This window comes from Maniola jurtina, chromosome 28 (genome assembly GCF_905333055.1).
Source record: "Maniola jurtina chromosome 28, ilManJurt1.1, whole genome shotgun sequence".
Lineage (NCBI taxonomy): Eukaryota > Metazoa > Arthropoda > Insecta > Lepidoptera > Nymphalidae > Maniola > Maniola jurtina.
Window position 1 is genome coordinate 1,599,738 of NC_060056.1, and position 18,419 is coordinate 1,618,156.

At 36.8% G+C, this 18,419-nt stretch overlaps 2 protein-coding genes across 5 annotated transcripts; one reads left to right on the plus strand and one right to left on the minus strand.

The window, feature by feature from the left end:
- Nucleotides 1-2,988: 2,988 nt before the first annotated feature.
- Nucleotides 2,989-13,866, minus strand: LOC123879680 (zinc finger protein 345-like). 2 transcript variants are annotated; one of them, XM_045927551.1, is made up of 13 exons: nt 13,346-13,866; nt 13,046-13,171; nt 12,436-12,604; nt 11,758-11,928; nt 11,220-11,389; nt 10,287-10,417; nt 9,495-9,569; nt 8,535-8,676; nt 7,185-7,321; nt 6,279-6,420; nt 5,476-5,589; nt 4,431-4,628; nt 2,989-3,175 (listed from the first exon to the last, which is right to left on the minus strand). In XM_045927551.1, the coding sequence occupies exons 1-13, from the start codon at nt 13,481-13,483 to the stop codon at nt 3,011-3,013; spliced, it is 1,878 nt and encodes a 625-aa protein (XP_045783507.1). In that variant the 5' UTR covers nt 13,484-13,866; the 3' UTR covers nt 2,989-3,010. The 2 variants fall into 2 exon arrangements, with proteins under 2 accessions (XP_045783507.1, XP_045783506.1); XM_045927550.1 differs by having other exon boundaries at nt 12,436-12,598; nt 13,040-13,171.
- A 198-nt stretch (nt 13,867-14,064) lies between these two features.
- LOC123879689 lies at nt 14,065-17,355 on the plus strand. Of its 3 annotated transcripts, none has more exons than XM_045927566.1 (3): nt 14,065-14,290; nt 14,812-14,929; nt 15,895-17,355. In XM_045927566.1, exons 1-3 carry the CDS (start codon nt 14,142-14,144, stop codon nt 17,146-17,148), a joined length of 1,521 nt encoding a protein of 506 aa, XP_045783522.1. In that variant the 5' UTR covers nt 14,065-14,141; the 3' UTR covers nt 17,149-17,355. The 3 variants fall into 3 exon arrangements, with proteins under 3 accessions (XP_045783522.1, XP_045783521.1, XP_045783523.1); XM_045927565.1 differs by having other exon boundaries at nt 14,065-14,285; nt 14,807-14,929; XM_045927567.1 differs by having other exon boundaries at nt 14,065-14,285; nt 14,807-14,929; nt 15,898-17,355.
- The last annotated feature ends 1,064 nt before the right edge of the window (nt 17,356-18,419 follow it).

Sequence of the window (18,419 nt, forward strand, 5' to 3'; positions counted from 1 at the left end):
ACGCACATAACTGAAAAGTTAGTGGTGCGTGCCCGGGATCGAACCCCTGACCTCCGATTAGGAGGCGGACGTTCTAACCACTAGGCTACCACAGCTTTTTAAGCTTAAACAAATACAAGGAGGTAATAAACTAATACAAAATTTGTATGTATTGTGTAAAAAATAAAAATTATGCTCAAAGTGTATTTCTTATGTATATGAAAATGCACACTATGTGAAAATTTAAACTCTACCTGCTACAGTTCATGAGATACAATCGTCTGACAGACAGACTGACTAAAATCGTACTATTGGATAGAATCAGGCGTTACTTTGCGGAAGTTCATGTTTAGCAAGAAACAGTTAAAATTATTTTGCTATAATCCGCCAAAAAAAAAAAATCTGTATGGTCAAACATGCAGTTACAAGCTAAGCACCGCTTGCCTCCCCAACCAAGCAATAAAGCCAAGTTCCCAAGCAAGCACTGCCACCACCACTCACATGCACCACCACACAAGACTTTTCCACTACTCTCGACGCACGTTTCGCCCCGACACCGGAGCATCCTCAGGAGATTTCGACTTTACAATGCTGTATTGTCAATATAATATATAATATATAATTTGATTTTGATTTTGATTTTGATATATAATATATAATTTGATTTGCGCATTTGATTAGAACGTCACTTGACAATGCTTAGCTTGTAACTGCATGTTTGACCATACAGATTTTTTCTGTTGGCGGATTATAGCAAAATAATTTTAACTGTTTCTTGCTAAAATCGTACTATTGACATGGCATTTGACATATAAGGCTAAAAAGTTATTTTTTACGCATTATACTTAAGAGGGATCTCTCCGTCACTCGCTTCATACAATCGTTGTTCCAATTTCGTTTGAATATTAAGCAACCAAAGTCCATGAAATTTTGCAGACATACTCGTATTCTAGAAACTAATATCTACGTCTGTGGTTTTCCAGATTTCTGTTAAAATATTCGGTTTCAAAGTTACGCGATCTTAAAAATTCACATACAAATCTTTGAGCCCCTGTAATTTTAAAACTACATATTTTTAGAAAAATCTAAAACACCACTGAGAAATATAAGTTTCTAGAATATGTCTGCAAAATTTCATGGACTTTGGTTGCTTAATATTCAAATGAAATTGGAATTACGATTGTACGAAGCGAGTGACGGAGAGAGCCCTGTTAAACATTTTAGAATACATGTTTCAAATCATGGTGTTAAATTATGTAATGGGAGAGAATATACCATGTTTCAAAAATTGTGACTGCCTTTCAGAGAGTAGGAACTAGTACAATAACTATAATATTAGTTATAAAATAATAAGTTGCAAGTTAGAATTTTGTGTAGTTTATTTACTATGTAAATAATAAAAAGTATTTTTGCTATGTACCCTTTTGTTTCATTTTTTAACCCCCGACCCAAAAAGTTATAAGTGTTATAAGTTTGACGTGTGTATCTGTCTGTGGCATCGTAGCTCCTAAACTAATGAACCGATTTTAATTTAGTTTTTTTGTTTGAAAGGTGGCTTGATCGAGAGTGTTCTTAGCTATAATCCGAGAAAATCGGTTCAGCCGTTTGAAAGTTATCAGCTCTTTTCTAGTTACTGTAACCTTCACTTGTCGGGGGTGTTATACATTTTTAATTTACACTTGTATAACTCGCTAACTGATGGCCTTGACTTCATCCGCGTGGACACTGAAATAGCCACAGATCTCATTTGACATTATTTTTTAATCCATTGAAGGTTTTCTAGGAAGAAATATTTTAATATGACTAACTGAAGCAGCAATGTAGAACCAACCAATGTCAAAAATGAGTTATGGCTATTGTTGATTGCCGAGTTGGTAATCACCTCGCTGCTGAAGGTTGATCCGTGCATCGTTTGTGTCCAAAAGGAGCATTCGTATATTTGGGGATAGTTCTGATATTTCTCCTAAATTAAATTGAGAGTATTCGCATCTTTTTCTTTTTAATATCGCCAAAAAAGGACGTAAAATGAATTTTAAATTTAGCTACTCTACAAAAAACTACCACTAAGCAATTAAAGTCACGAGGTTTGACAGTTCTAAATTAGGTTTGTCTGTCCTTTTCTTATTACATTAGTTAGAAAAAGATGCGAATAGTCTAAAACAGAGGTTCTCACTTTTTTTCGCATAGACCACATTCATAGCTGGTGGACCCCTTGCAGTTGCATTTAAACCATAATATTCTCAAAACTCGACAAAACATGTGAAGATTAGATCTAACTATGGAAATTTGCGTTGCGGCTGAGTTCCAACCAGAATTAAGTTTTCAAAAAAAAACCGGCCAAGTGCGAGTCGGACACGCGCTCCGAGGGTTCCGTAGTCGGGTATTTTTTTCAACATTTTTCGAACATTCATCGATTCATCGATTCGAACCGAGATCGATTTTTAACCCCCGACCCAAAAAGAGGGGTGTTATAAGTTTGACGTGTGTATCTGTGTGTCTGTGTATCTGTCTGTGGCATCGTAGCGCCTAAACGAATGAACCGATTTTAATTTACTTTTTTTTGTTTAAAAGGTGGCTTAATCGAGAGTGTTCTTAGCTATAATCCGAAAAAATTGGTTCAGCCGTTTACAAGTTATCAGCTCTTTTCTAGTTTTCTTGTAGAAAAGAAGGTTAGATAACCGTTAGGTTCATAATATTATGTCAATTGACAATTGTCAAGCTGTCAAGATGGACGTTGCCTAGATACATGATTATTTATTTGAAAATCATAGACCTACGATTTTTCGCTATGTTGAAAATGATGTTTTGGAAAACTCAGATACTTTAGACTAGTTACAGATATAATACGATAAATCGAAAGCTTTTTATTTATAACAACAGATATTTATTTATCATGCAAAATGTCGGCAAAAACACCCAAGTACGGAATCCTCCGTCTGAATCGCACTTTGCCGGTTTTTCCTTTTGAGGTACGCAACCCTAAAAAGTAACAAATAAAACACATTTTGAAAATATTAATATTATTACTTTATTATAAAGCTGCTAAATTAGTTTTTTCAATGTGTTGGTCGCCATCTTTCTTCCTATTCGGCGGCTGTCGAAGATGCACCCTCTGTATGTGTTTCTTCATGGACGCGGATTGTGTGAACGTTTTGTTGCACAGGTGGCATTCGTAGGGCTTCGCCCCCGTGTGTACCTGGAATGAGTAAATATATGATAAAAAGCGAAAATGAATTTCCGTAAAGTGAAAATGACGACATGTGAAAATGACATGGTAAAATGAAAAAAAAAAGTGAAAATCATGACGTCATTGAAAATAGTAAATGTCGAATGCAGTGGACCCCCGGTAATCCGACAAACATTTTGCAGGCCAGTGTCGGACTATCGAATTTGTCGAATTATAGAGTACTGCCTAAGACCCCCTATAGTCCGGAAATGTTTACAAAAGAGTACCTTGTAATCCGACAAATTACAGATCCAATGATAAGATTCTATATGTTATATGTATATATTTACTCTGAAGTACTTCATTATGTATATCAAATTTAGTAAATTAAACAATATTAACGTCATTAATACTATAGAACTTACAAAAATAATAACTTTACATTAGGAAATAATTATGTACATACAAATGTACATATTAAAATAAGAAGATTGTCAAAAATATCCAATAATAGTACATGTCGCAATGTAACAGACATGTCGGATTACAGGGGGTGCCGGATTAGACAGGAGCCGGATTACCGGGGGTCCACTGTAGTCGAAATCGCGAAAATAATCACGTGTAAAATAACTACATATTTAAAAATCAAAAGGGGCAATAGAAATGTTAAAAGTAATGCTTGTTAAAATGTTACGAAATTCCAAAACGTCAAAAAGTCAAAATTAATCAACAAGGTGTTTATGATCTGCGAGCGTAGGAGCGCGAATTATTTTGTAAACGCATAAGCAGACAAAATAACAGTAATTAAGAGGGGTCTCTCCGTCACTCGCTCCATACAAACGTAGTTCCAATTTCATTTGAATATTACTCAACTAAAGTCCATGAAATTTTACAGTAAAATTCCACAGTCACTATTAGACTTGCCTTTACAAGTTAAAAGTTTAAAAAATCCATCAAAATTATGCTCCTAAATGATAAAAAAGCATGGATTTGACTCGCTCCAGCAATGCGCGGGTCTTCACTTGCTTGTATAGTACGGAATATTATTGTAAACTGAACAATTGAAAACGCGCAACCGCAGAGTTTCTAGCTGGTTCTTCTCGGTAGGAACGGCATTCCGAACCAGTGGTAAATTATTTTGACGATTCAAAAGCACTTGTAAAAGTTTACTTGAATAAAAATGTATATTCTATTCTATTCAAGACGATGGCGTGTGGGAGTCCTTACAAGACACCTGCGTCCGCCTGTGGAGTGTATGGGTTGATGTCAACGAAGTAGTACGTACTATGTAGTGTCTGTTGAGGGCAGGCTTCTGCGCGAAGCGGTGTCCACAAACGCCGCAGCTGTAGGGGCGCTCCCCGGAGTGGACGCGCTGGTGCAGCCGCCAGTGCTCGCGGCTAGTAAAGCGCGCCACACACAGAGAGCAAGAATAGGGCTTCTCGCCCGTGTGCAAGCGTTGGTGGTAGCGGAGCGTCGCGTTGGACTGGAAACATATTCAAAATCTATACTAATAAATAAAATTGGAGTGTCTGTCTGTAATTTCGAAATAACTACCGCATATTAAGGTCATATGGTTATTTGAACGATACTATAACTGAATCACACGTTTTTAAAATTTTTGTCTGTCTGTCTGTCTGTTTGAAAAGGCTAATCTTGGGAACGGCTGAACTGATTTTGACGGGATTTTCACAGACAAGTAGAGAATTGACCAGGGAGTAACATAGGCTACTTTTTTAACCGACTTTAAAAAAGGGAGTTGTGTTTTTCTACCTATGTACACCCAAATCTCCGAGATTTCTGAACCGATTTGCGTCATTTCTTTTTTAATCGATAGAGGAACTTTGCGACATTGTTTCATAAAAAATTTGGAGTCCAACTCCTCAATGTTGATGCTGCAGGGGATCTGACCAATCCACGCGGGCGAAGCTGCGGGCATCAGCTGGTCTATACTAATATTATAAAGAGGAAACTTTTGTATTTTTATATGTTTGTATTGAATAGGCTCAAAAACTACTGGACCGATTTCAAAATTTCTTTTACCATTACTTAGAGGGATTCTTCCGAATCCGTATGGCTATATTTTTATCCCGGAAAATAGAAAAAATAAATGTCCACCCGTGCGAAGCTGGGGCGGGTCGCTAGTTCAAAATATTTTTATTCAATTAGACTTTTACAAGTTCTGTTGAATCGTCAAAAGCATCTACCACTGGTTCGGAATGCCTTTCCTACCGAGAAGAACCAACAAGAAATTCGGCGGTTGCTCTTTTCAAAGATTTGATATACAATATTATGCCATATATAAAAGCAATTGAAGTGAAAATGACACTTACCGTACAATGCTTTCCGCATACTTCACAGACGACGTTCCTGTTGTACCTCTGTCCTAAATGCATGCGTTTGACATGCATATGCAGTTTGGATCTACTTGTAAAGGTCTTGTTGCACTGAAACAATAAGTAGAAGTTTTTTCTTTAATTTGTTACGTTGTGGTCGCTGGGAGGCTTCGGCCGTGGCTAGTTACCAACCTGCCGACAACGCTGCATCGGTAGCGTTCTGATACGATGGTGTGTAGAAACCAAAGGAGTATGGGTTTAATGAAAACTAACATACCCCTTTCAGTTTAGTCCGCAACCATCTTAAACTGCATCATCACTTACCACCAGGTGAGATTGCAGTCAAGAACTTACTAGTTAGAGCCTCGATAGCTAAACGGTTGAGGAGCGGACTGAATTCCGAAAGGTCGGCGGTTCAAACCTACCCGTTGCACTATTACCGTACCCACTCCTAGCACAAGCTTTACGCTTAATTGGAGGAGAAAGGGGAGTGTTAGTCATGATTAGCAAGGCTAATTTTTTGAAAAAAAAAAAAATCTTTTTTTCTCTCTCGTCTGGCTTTACAAAGATTAGCCAATGTCAAGTTTGTAGTTATTTGTAACAAGTTAGTTAAACTATACAAGTATGGACCCCGTCTGTGCCGGCGCTCGCCGACACACGCACGGCACCCCCTTAGAGCGCTTTCCAGTCAGTTTTAACAAAAAAACACTCCAAAAAGGTAGAGCACGCCCGCCAGCTAACACCAACACAGACGAAGTCCAAAAAAAAAAACTTGTATCTGAATAAAAAAATGATTTTACCTGGGTGCAAGGTATTTGCACGGTGGGCGGTGTGGCTTCAACGTCCTCCGTCACTTTGGACTTTAACTCCTTAAGGTGCATGCGTGCATGCTTCTCATGATCGTATGAACTGATTGAAGTATTGCATATTATACATTTTGACCTGGAAATATCACACTAACATTAGAAAGTCGAAAGTGTGTGTATGTGTGTGTATATTTGTTACACCTTCACGCAAAAACTACTGGACGGATTTAGCTGAAAGAAAAGGAGATAGATAATATCCTGGATTAGCACATAGGCTACTTTTTATCCCGGAAAAGCAAACCCCGTAAGAACTCCTACGGGGTTTTGAAAAATCTAACACCACGCGAACGAAGTCGCGGGCATCAGCTAGTCATAAATAAATACTTGAGAATCCAATGTATCTATCATCATACAAGGAGCAACGAATTTTAATTTTTTAGGGTTCCTTACTTCAAAAGGAAAACTGGAACCCTTTGTTATCTGTCCGTTGTCGTGTCTGTCAAGAAAACCTATAGGGTACTTCCCGTTGACCTAGAATCGTGAAAGGTAGGTAGGTAGGTCTTATAGCACAAGTACAGGAATAAATCCGAAAACCGCGAATTTGTGGTTACATCATTAAAAAAAATTAAAACGTGTTTCAATTTTCAAAGTAAGATAACTATACCAAGTGGGGTATCGTATGAAAGGGCTTTACTTTTACATTCTAAAACAGATTTTTATTTATTTTTATGGATAATAGTTTTTGATTTATAGTGCAAAATGTTGGAAAAAATATCCGAGTACGGAACCCTCGGTGCGCGTCACTTGGCCGGTTTTTTTCACTTACTTGGTAAGTACTTACTTACTTAGTCTGACTCGCACTTGGCCAGTTTTTTTCAATTCAATGTCTATGTCACTTACCCGTTTTCCTTCCAAACTGCGTGTTTATGTTTCTGTGAAGACAGTAGATGTAGATTGTATGCATCCAGTGTTAGAAACTGGATGCCACACTCCTTGCAGTAACTGTTAGATGTAGGATCCAGGACGATTTCTGATTCCTGCATTAAAACAAAAACCTCATCCATACTAATATTATAAACTAGCTGATGCCCGCGACTTCGTTCGCGTGGATGTAGGTTTTTAAAAATCCAGTGGGAACTTTGATTTTCCGGGATAAAAAGTAGCCTATGTGCTAATCCAGGGTATAATCTATCTCCATTCTAAATTTCAGCCCAATCCATCCAGTAGTTCTTGCGTGAAGGAGTAACAAACATACACACACACACACACACACACACACATACAAACTTTCGCCTTTATAATATTATAGTGTGATGCGAAAGTGTGTTTGTCTGTCTGTATGCTACGTTTTCACGGCTGACCCGCTTAACCGATTTTAATGAAAGGTACAGACATGGGATACATCCTGGGGAAGGACATAGGCTACTTTTTATCCCGGAAAATCCCTAAGAAGAGTCCCTATGGGATTTTAAAAACTGAAATCCACGCGGCCGAAGCCGCGGGCATCCTCTAGTTATTATTATAAATGCGATAGTGTGTCTGTCTGTCTGCTACCTTTTCACGGTCTAACAGTTTAACCGATTCTGACGAAATTTGGTACAGAATTAGCTTATATCCCTGGGACGGACATAGGCTACTTTTTATTCCGGAAAATCAAACAGTTCCCATGAGATTTCTAAAGACCCATCCGCTTAACCAATTTGTATAAAATTTAGTACCGAGGTGGCTTGCGTCCATGTAATTGACATAGGCAACTTTTTATCCCGGAAAATCAAACAGTTCCCACGGGACCTTTAAAAACCTAAATCCACGCGAAATCGCGGGCATCCTCTGGTAGTACTATAAATACGAAATGATGTCTGTCACAGTTAATTATCTATACTAATAAACATAAAATTGATATATCTGTCTGTCATTTCGAAATAACTACCTCTTATTATTAAGCTCATATGGTTATTTCAACTGTAGGACAGGTACCATAACTGGTATCGTCTATCGTCGTGTTTGTGTGACTTGCTCATGTGCATAAGTAGACCGTGCCTGCCTGCGAAACTTTCCCACATTTGTGGCACACGTGCTTCCTTGAGTAAGTACGCATTGCGCAAGTGTAATCTGACTCACCGTATATCGTCATGTTTGTGTGACTTGCTCATGTGCATAAGTAGACCGTGCCTGCCCGCGAAACTTTCTCCACATTTGTGGCACACGTGCTCACTTAAGTACGCATTGCGCAAGTGTAAGCAAACTCACCGTATCGTCGTGTTTGTGTGACTTGCTCATGTGCATAAGTAGACCGTGCCTGCCCGCGAAACTTTCCCCGCATTTGTGGCACACGTGCTCACTTAAGTTAGAGTGCGCTTTGCGCATGTGCGAGAGATAACTGGTCGGTTTACTGGAACCAAAGCGAAATAAGTAAATACTAAATAGGTATGTTTGTCAAAAGTTCATAAAACAATAACTCAACATTTTAAAAACCCCCGACACAAAAACTTCTATAAGAAAACTAGAAAAGAGCTGATAACTTTCAACTGATTTTCTTCGAATACTCTCGATCAAGTTACCTTTCAAACAAAACAAACTAAATTAAAATCGGTTCATTAGTTTAGGAGCTACGATGCCACAGACAGATACACGGGGGTTAAAAATATGTGTACTATCACTATCCATATTAAAAATGCGAAATTGTTTTTGTTTTTTGATTTGTCCTTCAATCACACCACAGAGAAGCGACGAATCGACGGAATTTGCTTGGATATAATTGGAAACTTAGAGTTAGATAAACTACTTTTTATTCCGGAAAACCAAAGGCTTGCCACAAGATTTTTAAGACCAAAATCCAGGCGTACGAAAGGTATGGATATACTAATATTATAAATGCGAAAGTGTGTCTGTCTGTCTGTCTGTCTGTCTGTCTGCTACCTTTTCACGGCCCAACAGTGTAACCGATTCTGACGAAATTTGGTACAGGCTTAGCTTATATCCCTTGGACGGACATAGGCTACTTTTTATCCCGAAAATCAAAGAATTCCCGCGGGATTCCTGAAGACCCATCCACTCAACCGATTTGTATAAAATTTGGTACTGAGGTAGCTTACGTCCCTGTTATCGAAATAGACAACTTTTTATCCCGGAAAATCAAACAGTTCCCACGGGATCTATGAAAATCTTAAATCCACGCGGACGAAGTCGCGGGCATTCTCTAGTACATACATGAATCGTTTATCACACAGCTTGCAAGGATATTGATGGCCGTTATGCCATCTCTCGTGGACCACAGCTTGATTCCTGAGACAAAGCAGAAAGATAGATCAGATATTATAAAAGCGTTAAAGATAATAATTCAACTTAACTCTGTTACCTAATCCAATACAAATGACGAAGACAAATATCTTCTTCTTCTTATTATTAGGGTTCCGTACCCCAAAAGGAAAAACGGAACCCTTATAGGATCACTTTGTTGTCTGTCTATCTGCCTGTCCGTCCGTCCGTTGTGTCTGTCAAGAAAACTTATAGGGTACCTGCTTCCCGTTGACCTAGAATCATGAAATTTGGTAGGTAGGTAGGTCTTATAGCACAAGTAAAGGAATAAATCCGCAAACCGTGAATTTGTGGTTACATCATTTAAAAAAAAAAAATTAAAATGTGTTTTCAAATTCAAATTATTTTTATTCAATTACACTTTTACAAGTTCTTTTGAATCGTCAAAAGCATTTACCACTGGTTCGGAATGCCTTCAATTTTTAACCGACTTCCAAAAAAGGAGGAGGTTCTCAATTCGTCGGAATCTTTTTTTTTTCAAAGACCTTACTATACTAAGTAACTAACTATAACAAGTGGGGTGTCATATGAAAGGACTGTATTTGTACATTCTAAAACCTATTTTTATTTATTTTTATGCATAATAGTTTTTGATTTATCGTGCAAAATGTCGGAAAAAATTCCCGAGTACGGAACCCTCGGCGCGCGAGTCTGACTCGCACTTGGCTGGTTTTTTTCACTTACTTGGTAAGGCTGATGTGTGAACACATAGTGCATATGAATCGTCTGGAATGCGCCGCTGCGGTGTGAGAGTTCAATGACTGTTTGGTGTTGTATCGTAGGTGACAGATTTTACATTCGAGCCGACCGCTTTTCTAGAAATCAAAGGGTTTTATTAATAACTAGCTGACGCCCGCGACTTCGTCCGCGTGGATTTAGGTTTTTCGAAATCCCGTGGGAACTCTTTGGTTTTCCGGGATAAAAAGTAGCCTATGTGCTAATCCAGGATATTATCTATCTCCATTCCGAATTTCAGCCAAATCTGTCCTGTAGTTTTTGCGTGAAGGAGTAACAAACATACATACACACACACACATACAAACTTTCGCCTTTATAATATTAGTGTGATGTGAAGTGTGAAGTGTGACTAGCGACCCGTTCCGGCTTTGCACGGGTAGTTTATTACAATTTTCGTAGGGACCTTTAATTTTTTTGAAAATATAATATAGCATAGGTACTAGAGGATAGCCGCGACTTCATCCATGCGGATTTAGGTTTTAAAAGATCCCGTGGGAACTGTTTGATTTTACGGGATAAAAAGTTGCCTATATCAATTACAGGGACGCAAGCTACCTCGGAACCTTTCATACAAATCGCTTAAGTGGATGGGTTTTTGAGAATCCCGTGGGAACTCTTTGATTTTCGTCAAACAGATGTCCGTCCCCGGGACATAAGCTAACCGTGTCCCAAATTTCGTCTGAATCGGTTAAACTGTTGGGCCGTGAAAAGGTAGCAGACAGACAGACAGACAGACATCGCCATCTACGATAAAATAAAGTTGTGCCATGGGCAGATGCGTATACTAACTTTGCTATAATTGTCTTTGTCATGGACATGTAAATTGTTGTTGTCTGTTAAAATTGTCAAAAAAAGCATCACAACTATCTACATACCTACCAAGTCGTGTTTATCCTTGTGTTTGCTGTACGCGCTGGGGTCTCGAAAGCCTCTGTAGCATAGATCACATTTGTACGGAGAGTTGAGGTAGTTGAGTGATTTGGAACGTTCTAGAAGTTCCGCCATTTGCTGTTTCTCATCTAGCAGTAGCTCTTTGGCTTCTAACTTTTCTATAAGATAGAAAAAACTTTTTAAACAAACTGTACATAAGTTATTAAGTTCATTACTTATCCATCACTAGCTATATTATTATAAATGCGAAAGTGTTTGTTTGTTGGTCTGTCCTTCAATCAAACAGCAACGGAGCAACGGATTGACGTGATTTTTTACCCGACAGCAGCAAAGCCAAAAGGAAGGGTTATGATTTTTGCAGTCTATGTATGCATGTGTGTATGTGTGCCGTACAGACAATTTTAACAGATTGTACAGACGGACAGACGGACAGACAGACAGACAGACAGACAAACAATGAAGTGATCCTATTTAATAGGGTTCCTTTTTTCTCTGAAGATATGGGAACCATATAAAAATCCTTTACCAATTGTAGTATTTTTCGTTTTCTTGATTCTGTCCCTGTTTATTTTGATCTTCTTTTTCACTTTCAACCGTATACTTCGAAGTGGTATATCATCTTCGGAATCAGTTTGAGATTCATTGTTTCGAGTTTCCAAATCTGATTTATTTTCCGTATCTGATTCCGAATTGCCATCTAAAATTAAAAAATACTGGTCACTCATTCATTTACCAATTTATGGCAACATTTATTTTGATATGTTTCTTTTACACGACTGCTGCAAAGCCCATAAGGGAAGTTCTGTGTGTGACCTGTATGTATGTATGTCCGTTCCTATGCCCACTCGTAACTACTCAACGGCTCAACCGATTTTGATAAATGATAAGTCGTTAGATTCGTCTTGATGGCGCTAGTGTCCTTGGTAGAATTAAAAAAAAAAAAGAAACAAAATGGCGGATTTAATGCGCTTTAATGCTGAAAAATATGCAGTACAAATTGCAGTTAGATTTCACCTACATAATATTATTGTGATCACACTAATATAATAAAGGAGAAAGTTTGTTTGTGTGTGCGTGTGTGTGTGTGTGTGTGTATGTGTGTGCGTGTTTATCCCGGAAAATCAGAGTTCCCACGGGTATTGTAAAAAACCCACATCCACGCGAACGAAGTCGCGGCCATCAGCTAGTATGATGATAAAAATACCTTGTTCTAGAACATTAAAATCCTGTTCATTCTTAATATCTTCTATTTTGAGATAATCTTCTTTTTCTTCCTGTTTTATTTCTATCGCTACACTCGGGTCTAGGCTTATGCTGATCACAGAGGATGTGGTTAGGCATTTCTGACTTTTAGTTATGCTGTTTAGCTGAATTAAAGAAAATATATTATTGTTTTGAAAAAACTGGCCAAGTCCATTCTCTGGTATTTTTCTGACATTTTGTATGATAAATTAAAGACTTTTATTCATAAAAATTAACAAAAATCTGTTTTAAAATGCACAGATAAAGCCCTTTTATAAAGCCTTACTTGGTAGAGTTATCTTACTATGAAATTTAAACACTTTTTAATTTTTGTGATGTAACCACAAATTCACAGTTTTCAGATTTCTCCCTTTACTACAGGAAGTACCCTATAGGTTTTCTTGACAGACACGAACAGACAGACAGACAGGCAACAAAGTGATCTTATAGGGATTCCATTTTCCTTTTGAGGTACGTACACCAAAAACTAAAAATTCTAGATATCCCAATGCAGATTTTTATTAGTTGCCTTATTTTTGTGAATTCCAATCTTTCTATTAACTTACCAAAATACCATGTACCGCAGCATCTTTCAACAGTTTCTCAGTCAGTACAGCTTGTTGTATCAAGTTGTAACATTGTCTAAGCCTTGCGTGACAGATGTAACAGACTAATTGTAGTTTAGGTATTGAGTTCAGCTGAAACAAGGGTAAATTTAAAATTTATAACAACCCCGACAAGTGAAGGTTACAGTAACTAAAAAAGAGCTGATTATCTTGCTGATGAGCTGATCTTGACAGACAGACAGATAACGAAGTGACCCTATATTATGGGGTAATTTTTTCTGGACATACAGAACCCTAAAAACTTACTTTAACATCAGCAATCTTCTCATAAACATTCTGTAACACTGTGTTTATGATTGACAAAGTACGTGTATCCCTTGCTAAACATAATCTACATATATCTTGACCAATTTCAAATCCTTCTCCGCTTTTATTAACATCCATTTTTTTTTAATTTGGATCTCTTTAAGCCGCAATAGGCAAATCTTTAATTGTTTAGGAAGAAGTATAGCAACTATCAAACACAGTTGATAAGTGTATCACTTTATTAGTCCATATTTATAGTTTTTTTAAGTTTTCTGTGAGAAAACAAAATATTACATTGAAGAATTACTATACAGTATACACTAAAAAAATTGTGCCGGTTGGGCAGGCAATGATAAGTTGCAAAATCCGTTTGAATACTAAATATTTTAATGCTGTTCTTATCTAAACTTATAAAACTCAGTAATTAAGTACTAGTATTTTTAATAAAATTATTCTTTCGTGGATTTTAGATAGTTTTTTTGTTTACATTTACAATGTTTACAAATTTGATCATAGAGAAATAGAACCTTTAGATCACAGATTAATAGAGGATACTTGTCATTAACGATTTTAACCATAGATTTTAACCTTTACTCTGGTTTGCCTTCAGCCCCATCTGTTGTTGGGTAGAACGAACTACCATTACAATGCTGCCAATATTCAGATATAAATCGCCACAGACCATAGTCATAGTTACAGCCACAGACGATTCACAAAAACGTCAATCAAACGTATGTTATGTAAATAAGATGTAAATAAATAATGTGAAGAAAAACAACAGAAGAATTAGTGAAAAATGTCTTCAACATTGAATATAGACGATTTGAGTGCAATAGATCTGTCTCTAATATGTCGCGGATGTTTAGCGACGTCTGGAGAAATGAAAAATATGGTCGAATGGGGCTTATTAGACGAATTTTATAAGCTTACAAATGTCCAGGTAAATATTCAAAGCATTCGTTTGTTCTTTTCAGCTATAAAAAACCAGCCAAGTGAGAGTCGGACCTCACTCTTTTAGGGTCCGTACATAATTTAACTGTATGTGCGAGTCAGACTCGCGCACTGAGGGTTCTGTACTCAGGTATTTTTAAAACATTTTGCACGATAAATCAAAAAGTATTATGCATAAAAATAAATAAAAATCTGTTTTAGAATGTACGATTAAAGTCCTTTCATATGATATCCCATTTGGTATAGTTTTCTTACTTTGAAAATTGAAATGCATTTTCACGGAAACAAATTCACGGTTTTCAGATTTATTCCTTTACTTGTGCTATAAGACACCTACCTGCCAAATTTCATGATTCTAGGTCAACGGGAAGTGCCCTATAGGTTTTCTTGATGTACACGACGGACGGACGGACGAACGGACAGACAGACAACAAAGTGATCCTATAAGGGTTCCGTTTTTCCTTTTGAGGTACAGGACCCTAAGAATTGTAGTATTCTGTGTTGTTCCAGGTCAGCACAGCAGATAATCCGTCTCTACTGCTTTGTGTGCAATGCGAGGATGTCATACACAAGTGTAGGAGCTTCAAAGCCACCTGCCAGAAAGCTGATGAGTTATTGAGGACTGCTTTAGAGGTATGCCACCATATTGAACTGGCTTTTTAACCCCCAACCCAAAAAGAGGGGTGTTATAAGTTTGATGTGTGTATCTGTGTATCTGTGGCATCGTAGCTCCTAAATTAATGAACCAATTTGGATTTAGTTTTTTTTGTTTGAAAGGTGGCTTGTCAAGAGTATTCTTAGCTATAATCCAAGAAAATCGGTTCAGCCGTTTGAAAGTTATCAGTTATTTTATAGTTACTGTAACCTTCACTTGTCAGGGGTGTTATACATTTTTAATTTACACTTGTCCCTCTATTTCTATTAAGGTGCAATACACGGATCTGTCCGCGTAATTCAAATTTAATTTGGTTTTTCGCAATTTGTTAACTAATACAACAAAGTAGGCTAATGGCATTCTAATTCCGACAATGGCAGTATCTTCTTCACAGGTTTATATAAAAATCTTTACTTGAAAGTGTTCAGTTTAAGAAATTAGTCAAAATAATGAGTTACTCACAAATTAGTTGATTCTCTGACTAATTTTTTAAACTCTTAAGTAAAGTATTTTTATATAACCCTGTGGAGATGATAATGCCATTGGCGCTAATAGAATGCCATAAGCCTACTTTGTCGTATTAGTTTACAAATTGCTAAAACCCAAATTAAATTTGAATTCGCGGGCAGACCCGTCCAGTGCACCTTAAGTGAGTAAAACTTACAGGTTTAATTGCGGCTTTAGTAAAATCGTAAGTTAATCATGTAAGCTACTTACACAAGTAAAACTTACAGGTGCTAAGACATAGTGAGCAAACTTACATGCCTGAAAGTACTCCAGAATGTTCTTATAAGTGTGTGAATTCTACCGATCCGCCCTTGGCCAGGGTGCAGAAATTTGACTAAACCCTTCTCATTCTAAGAGTAGACCCGTACTCAGTAGTGAACCGACGCGACGATAGGTTGATGAAGTTGATGACTGTAAGCAAAATTGTTTGTTTCAGAAGAAACTATCCAGCGATCTTCATAAACTTGGAGACTCCTCATCAACTTCACAAGAAAACTCAATACACACAGAGTTAACTGAAAATCAACTCATAATAAAAATAATAGCGCCTCACATGGACTCAAAAATAAATCTGCCTTGCCTCTATTGTAACTCTGAATTCCTAAAACGAACAGATTTGATGTACCACTTAGTTAAACAACATAAAGTAATTAAACGTTTTAATGTAGATTTAAAATATTATTGCCATATAAAAAACTGTTCATATCACATAAGCTCAGGCACAGAAAAACATTTCACAGGCAGAAAATACCTAAATCAACACATATTCAAAGTTCACAGAGACAAAATAATTTGTGACGCGTGCAATTTGGCCTTTTTCAATGATGTTGATTTCAAACGGCATTTGAAAACCTGTAATTCCATATTCATGTGTCAGGCTTGCGATAAACCGTTTAAGACGTATGAAAGTTTCTTAGTACATTTGTTAAGGAAGCATCCCGAATTGCATAAGCAATATATGGTTGAGAGGAAAGCTGAAAAACGTGGTTTAGACACTCGATTTGATGCAAAAAAGGTTAAAATTAAAAAAACGTGTTCCAATAAAACTGATTTATATTTAGATAAAGCTGAAAAATCTAATTCAGAAAGTAATGTTGATACAAAAAAGATTAAAACCGATAAAAATAAGACAGAATCGGATAAATTAGATAAATCGGAGTTTTTCTGCGACAGTCCAAAGCGTTCTTTTGCAACTCAGACGTTAGATTTCGAAAAACATATCAAAAATGATGTAACTCTACCATCTTGGCAGGCTGAAAAATCGGATGATACAAAAAAAGATGAAATGTCAACTCAAACCGTATTTGAAGACTTATTATCGTTAAAATCTAATATGAGTGAGGATGATGCAATGTTTTCTGACTCAGTATCGCTATCGGATATTCAGACTCAAACTCTACCGTTAGAGTTCGGTTTGAGTCGATCTAATAAAGAGACTATTACCTCCGAGACTCAGTCACCAGACTTGAGTATCAAAGAGACTCAAACTTGTCTATGTCTCTACGACTCTCCCAAACCCAATTTTAGATGTACAGAAAGCGTTTCCTCAAGCCCTAGTACATTTAATATGTTGACCTCAACTGAGACCCAAACTTTGGACCTTAGGGGTAGCTTTTATAATGATTTTTTGAGTTTTTCGTCAGCGGAGACTCAGACTTGTTTTGACGATGATGGTAATAAAGATTTATGATATTGGTTTTAATTGTTATTGCTTTGCAATTCGGGGGTTTTATGATATGGTTTTTTTATTTAGAGACTTGTAGAAACTAACACGCACAACGAATAATAAAAATAAGAATCACACTATCACATCACACTAATATTTTAAAGGCGAAAGTTTGTGTGTATGTTTGTGTGTGTGTGTATGTTTGTTACTCCTTCACGCAAAAACTACTGGACAGATTTGGCTGGAATTTGGAATGGAGATAGATAATATCCTGGATTAGCACATAGGCTACTTTTCCCGGAAAATCAAAGAGTTCCCACGGGATTTCAATAAACCTAAATCCACGCGGATGAAGTCGCGGGCGTCAGCTAGTATAAAATACCAGCTGATGGCCGCGTCTTCGTTCGCGTGGGAACTCTTTGATTTTTCCGGGATAAAAAGTTTCCATGTGCTAATCCATGGTATAATCTACCTCCATTCTCAGCCAAATCCGTCTAGTTAGTAGACTAAACTTCCGCCTTTATAATATTAGTGTGAAATGTGATATTGTAGTTAATTTATTAATCATTGCATAATATTCTATTTATTAAAAAAAAGTTTGACAACATTGATACTTTTTCCTGTGTATAATATTGGAGTAGTTTTACGCACAAATTTTATTTCTAAAGATTCCGCACGCACCGATAGTTACATCTTTCTTATAAAGAAAATTGTGTAAAATATGTATGTGGTTTTTGAATAAAGTGAATTGTAAAAAAATATGTTTTTTTTTCTTTAGAATTAAGAATATCTTATATCAGCTTATAATTATTATAATAGGGATTGCATTTGTAATGCGGATATCTCATAAGATTTGTTATGGGTTCTTAATTTTTGAAAAGTGCTGAACCAATTTTGATAAATTCGAGAATTGCGTGAATCGCAATAAAATTAAAAATTGGTAGGTTAATTCCCGAGGGCACGAAATAGAACTCGAAGAGAGCATTTCGAAATTTCCCCAATGGAGAATAAAACCTTTTTGTTTGTTTGGGTGAGTGACCTGACACAATTAATGGAAGAGAAATAGATACGTACTTCGTACAATTATGTAGATCTGCATTCTAGATTCTGGAATATAGGTAGCGGTATAAGAATTAATAGAAAAGGATAGCTTAATGCCTTTTCTACGAGAAAGACCGAGATAGATAATACTGTAATGTGTGTCAAGCTTTTTCTACATATGCAAATTTAATCTGTATCTCCGTCTAATATTATGTAGAGCATTGTAGAGCCAATGCAATTGTTTTTTTTATTGT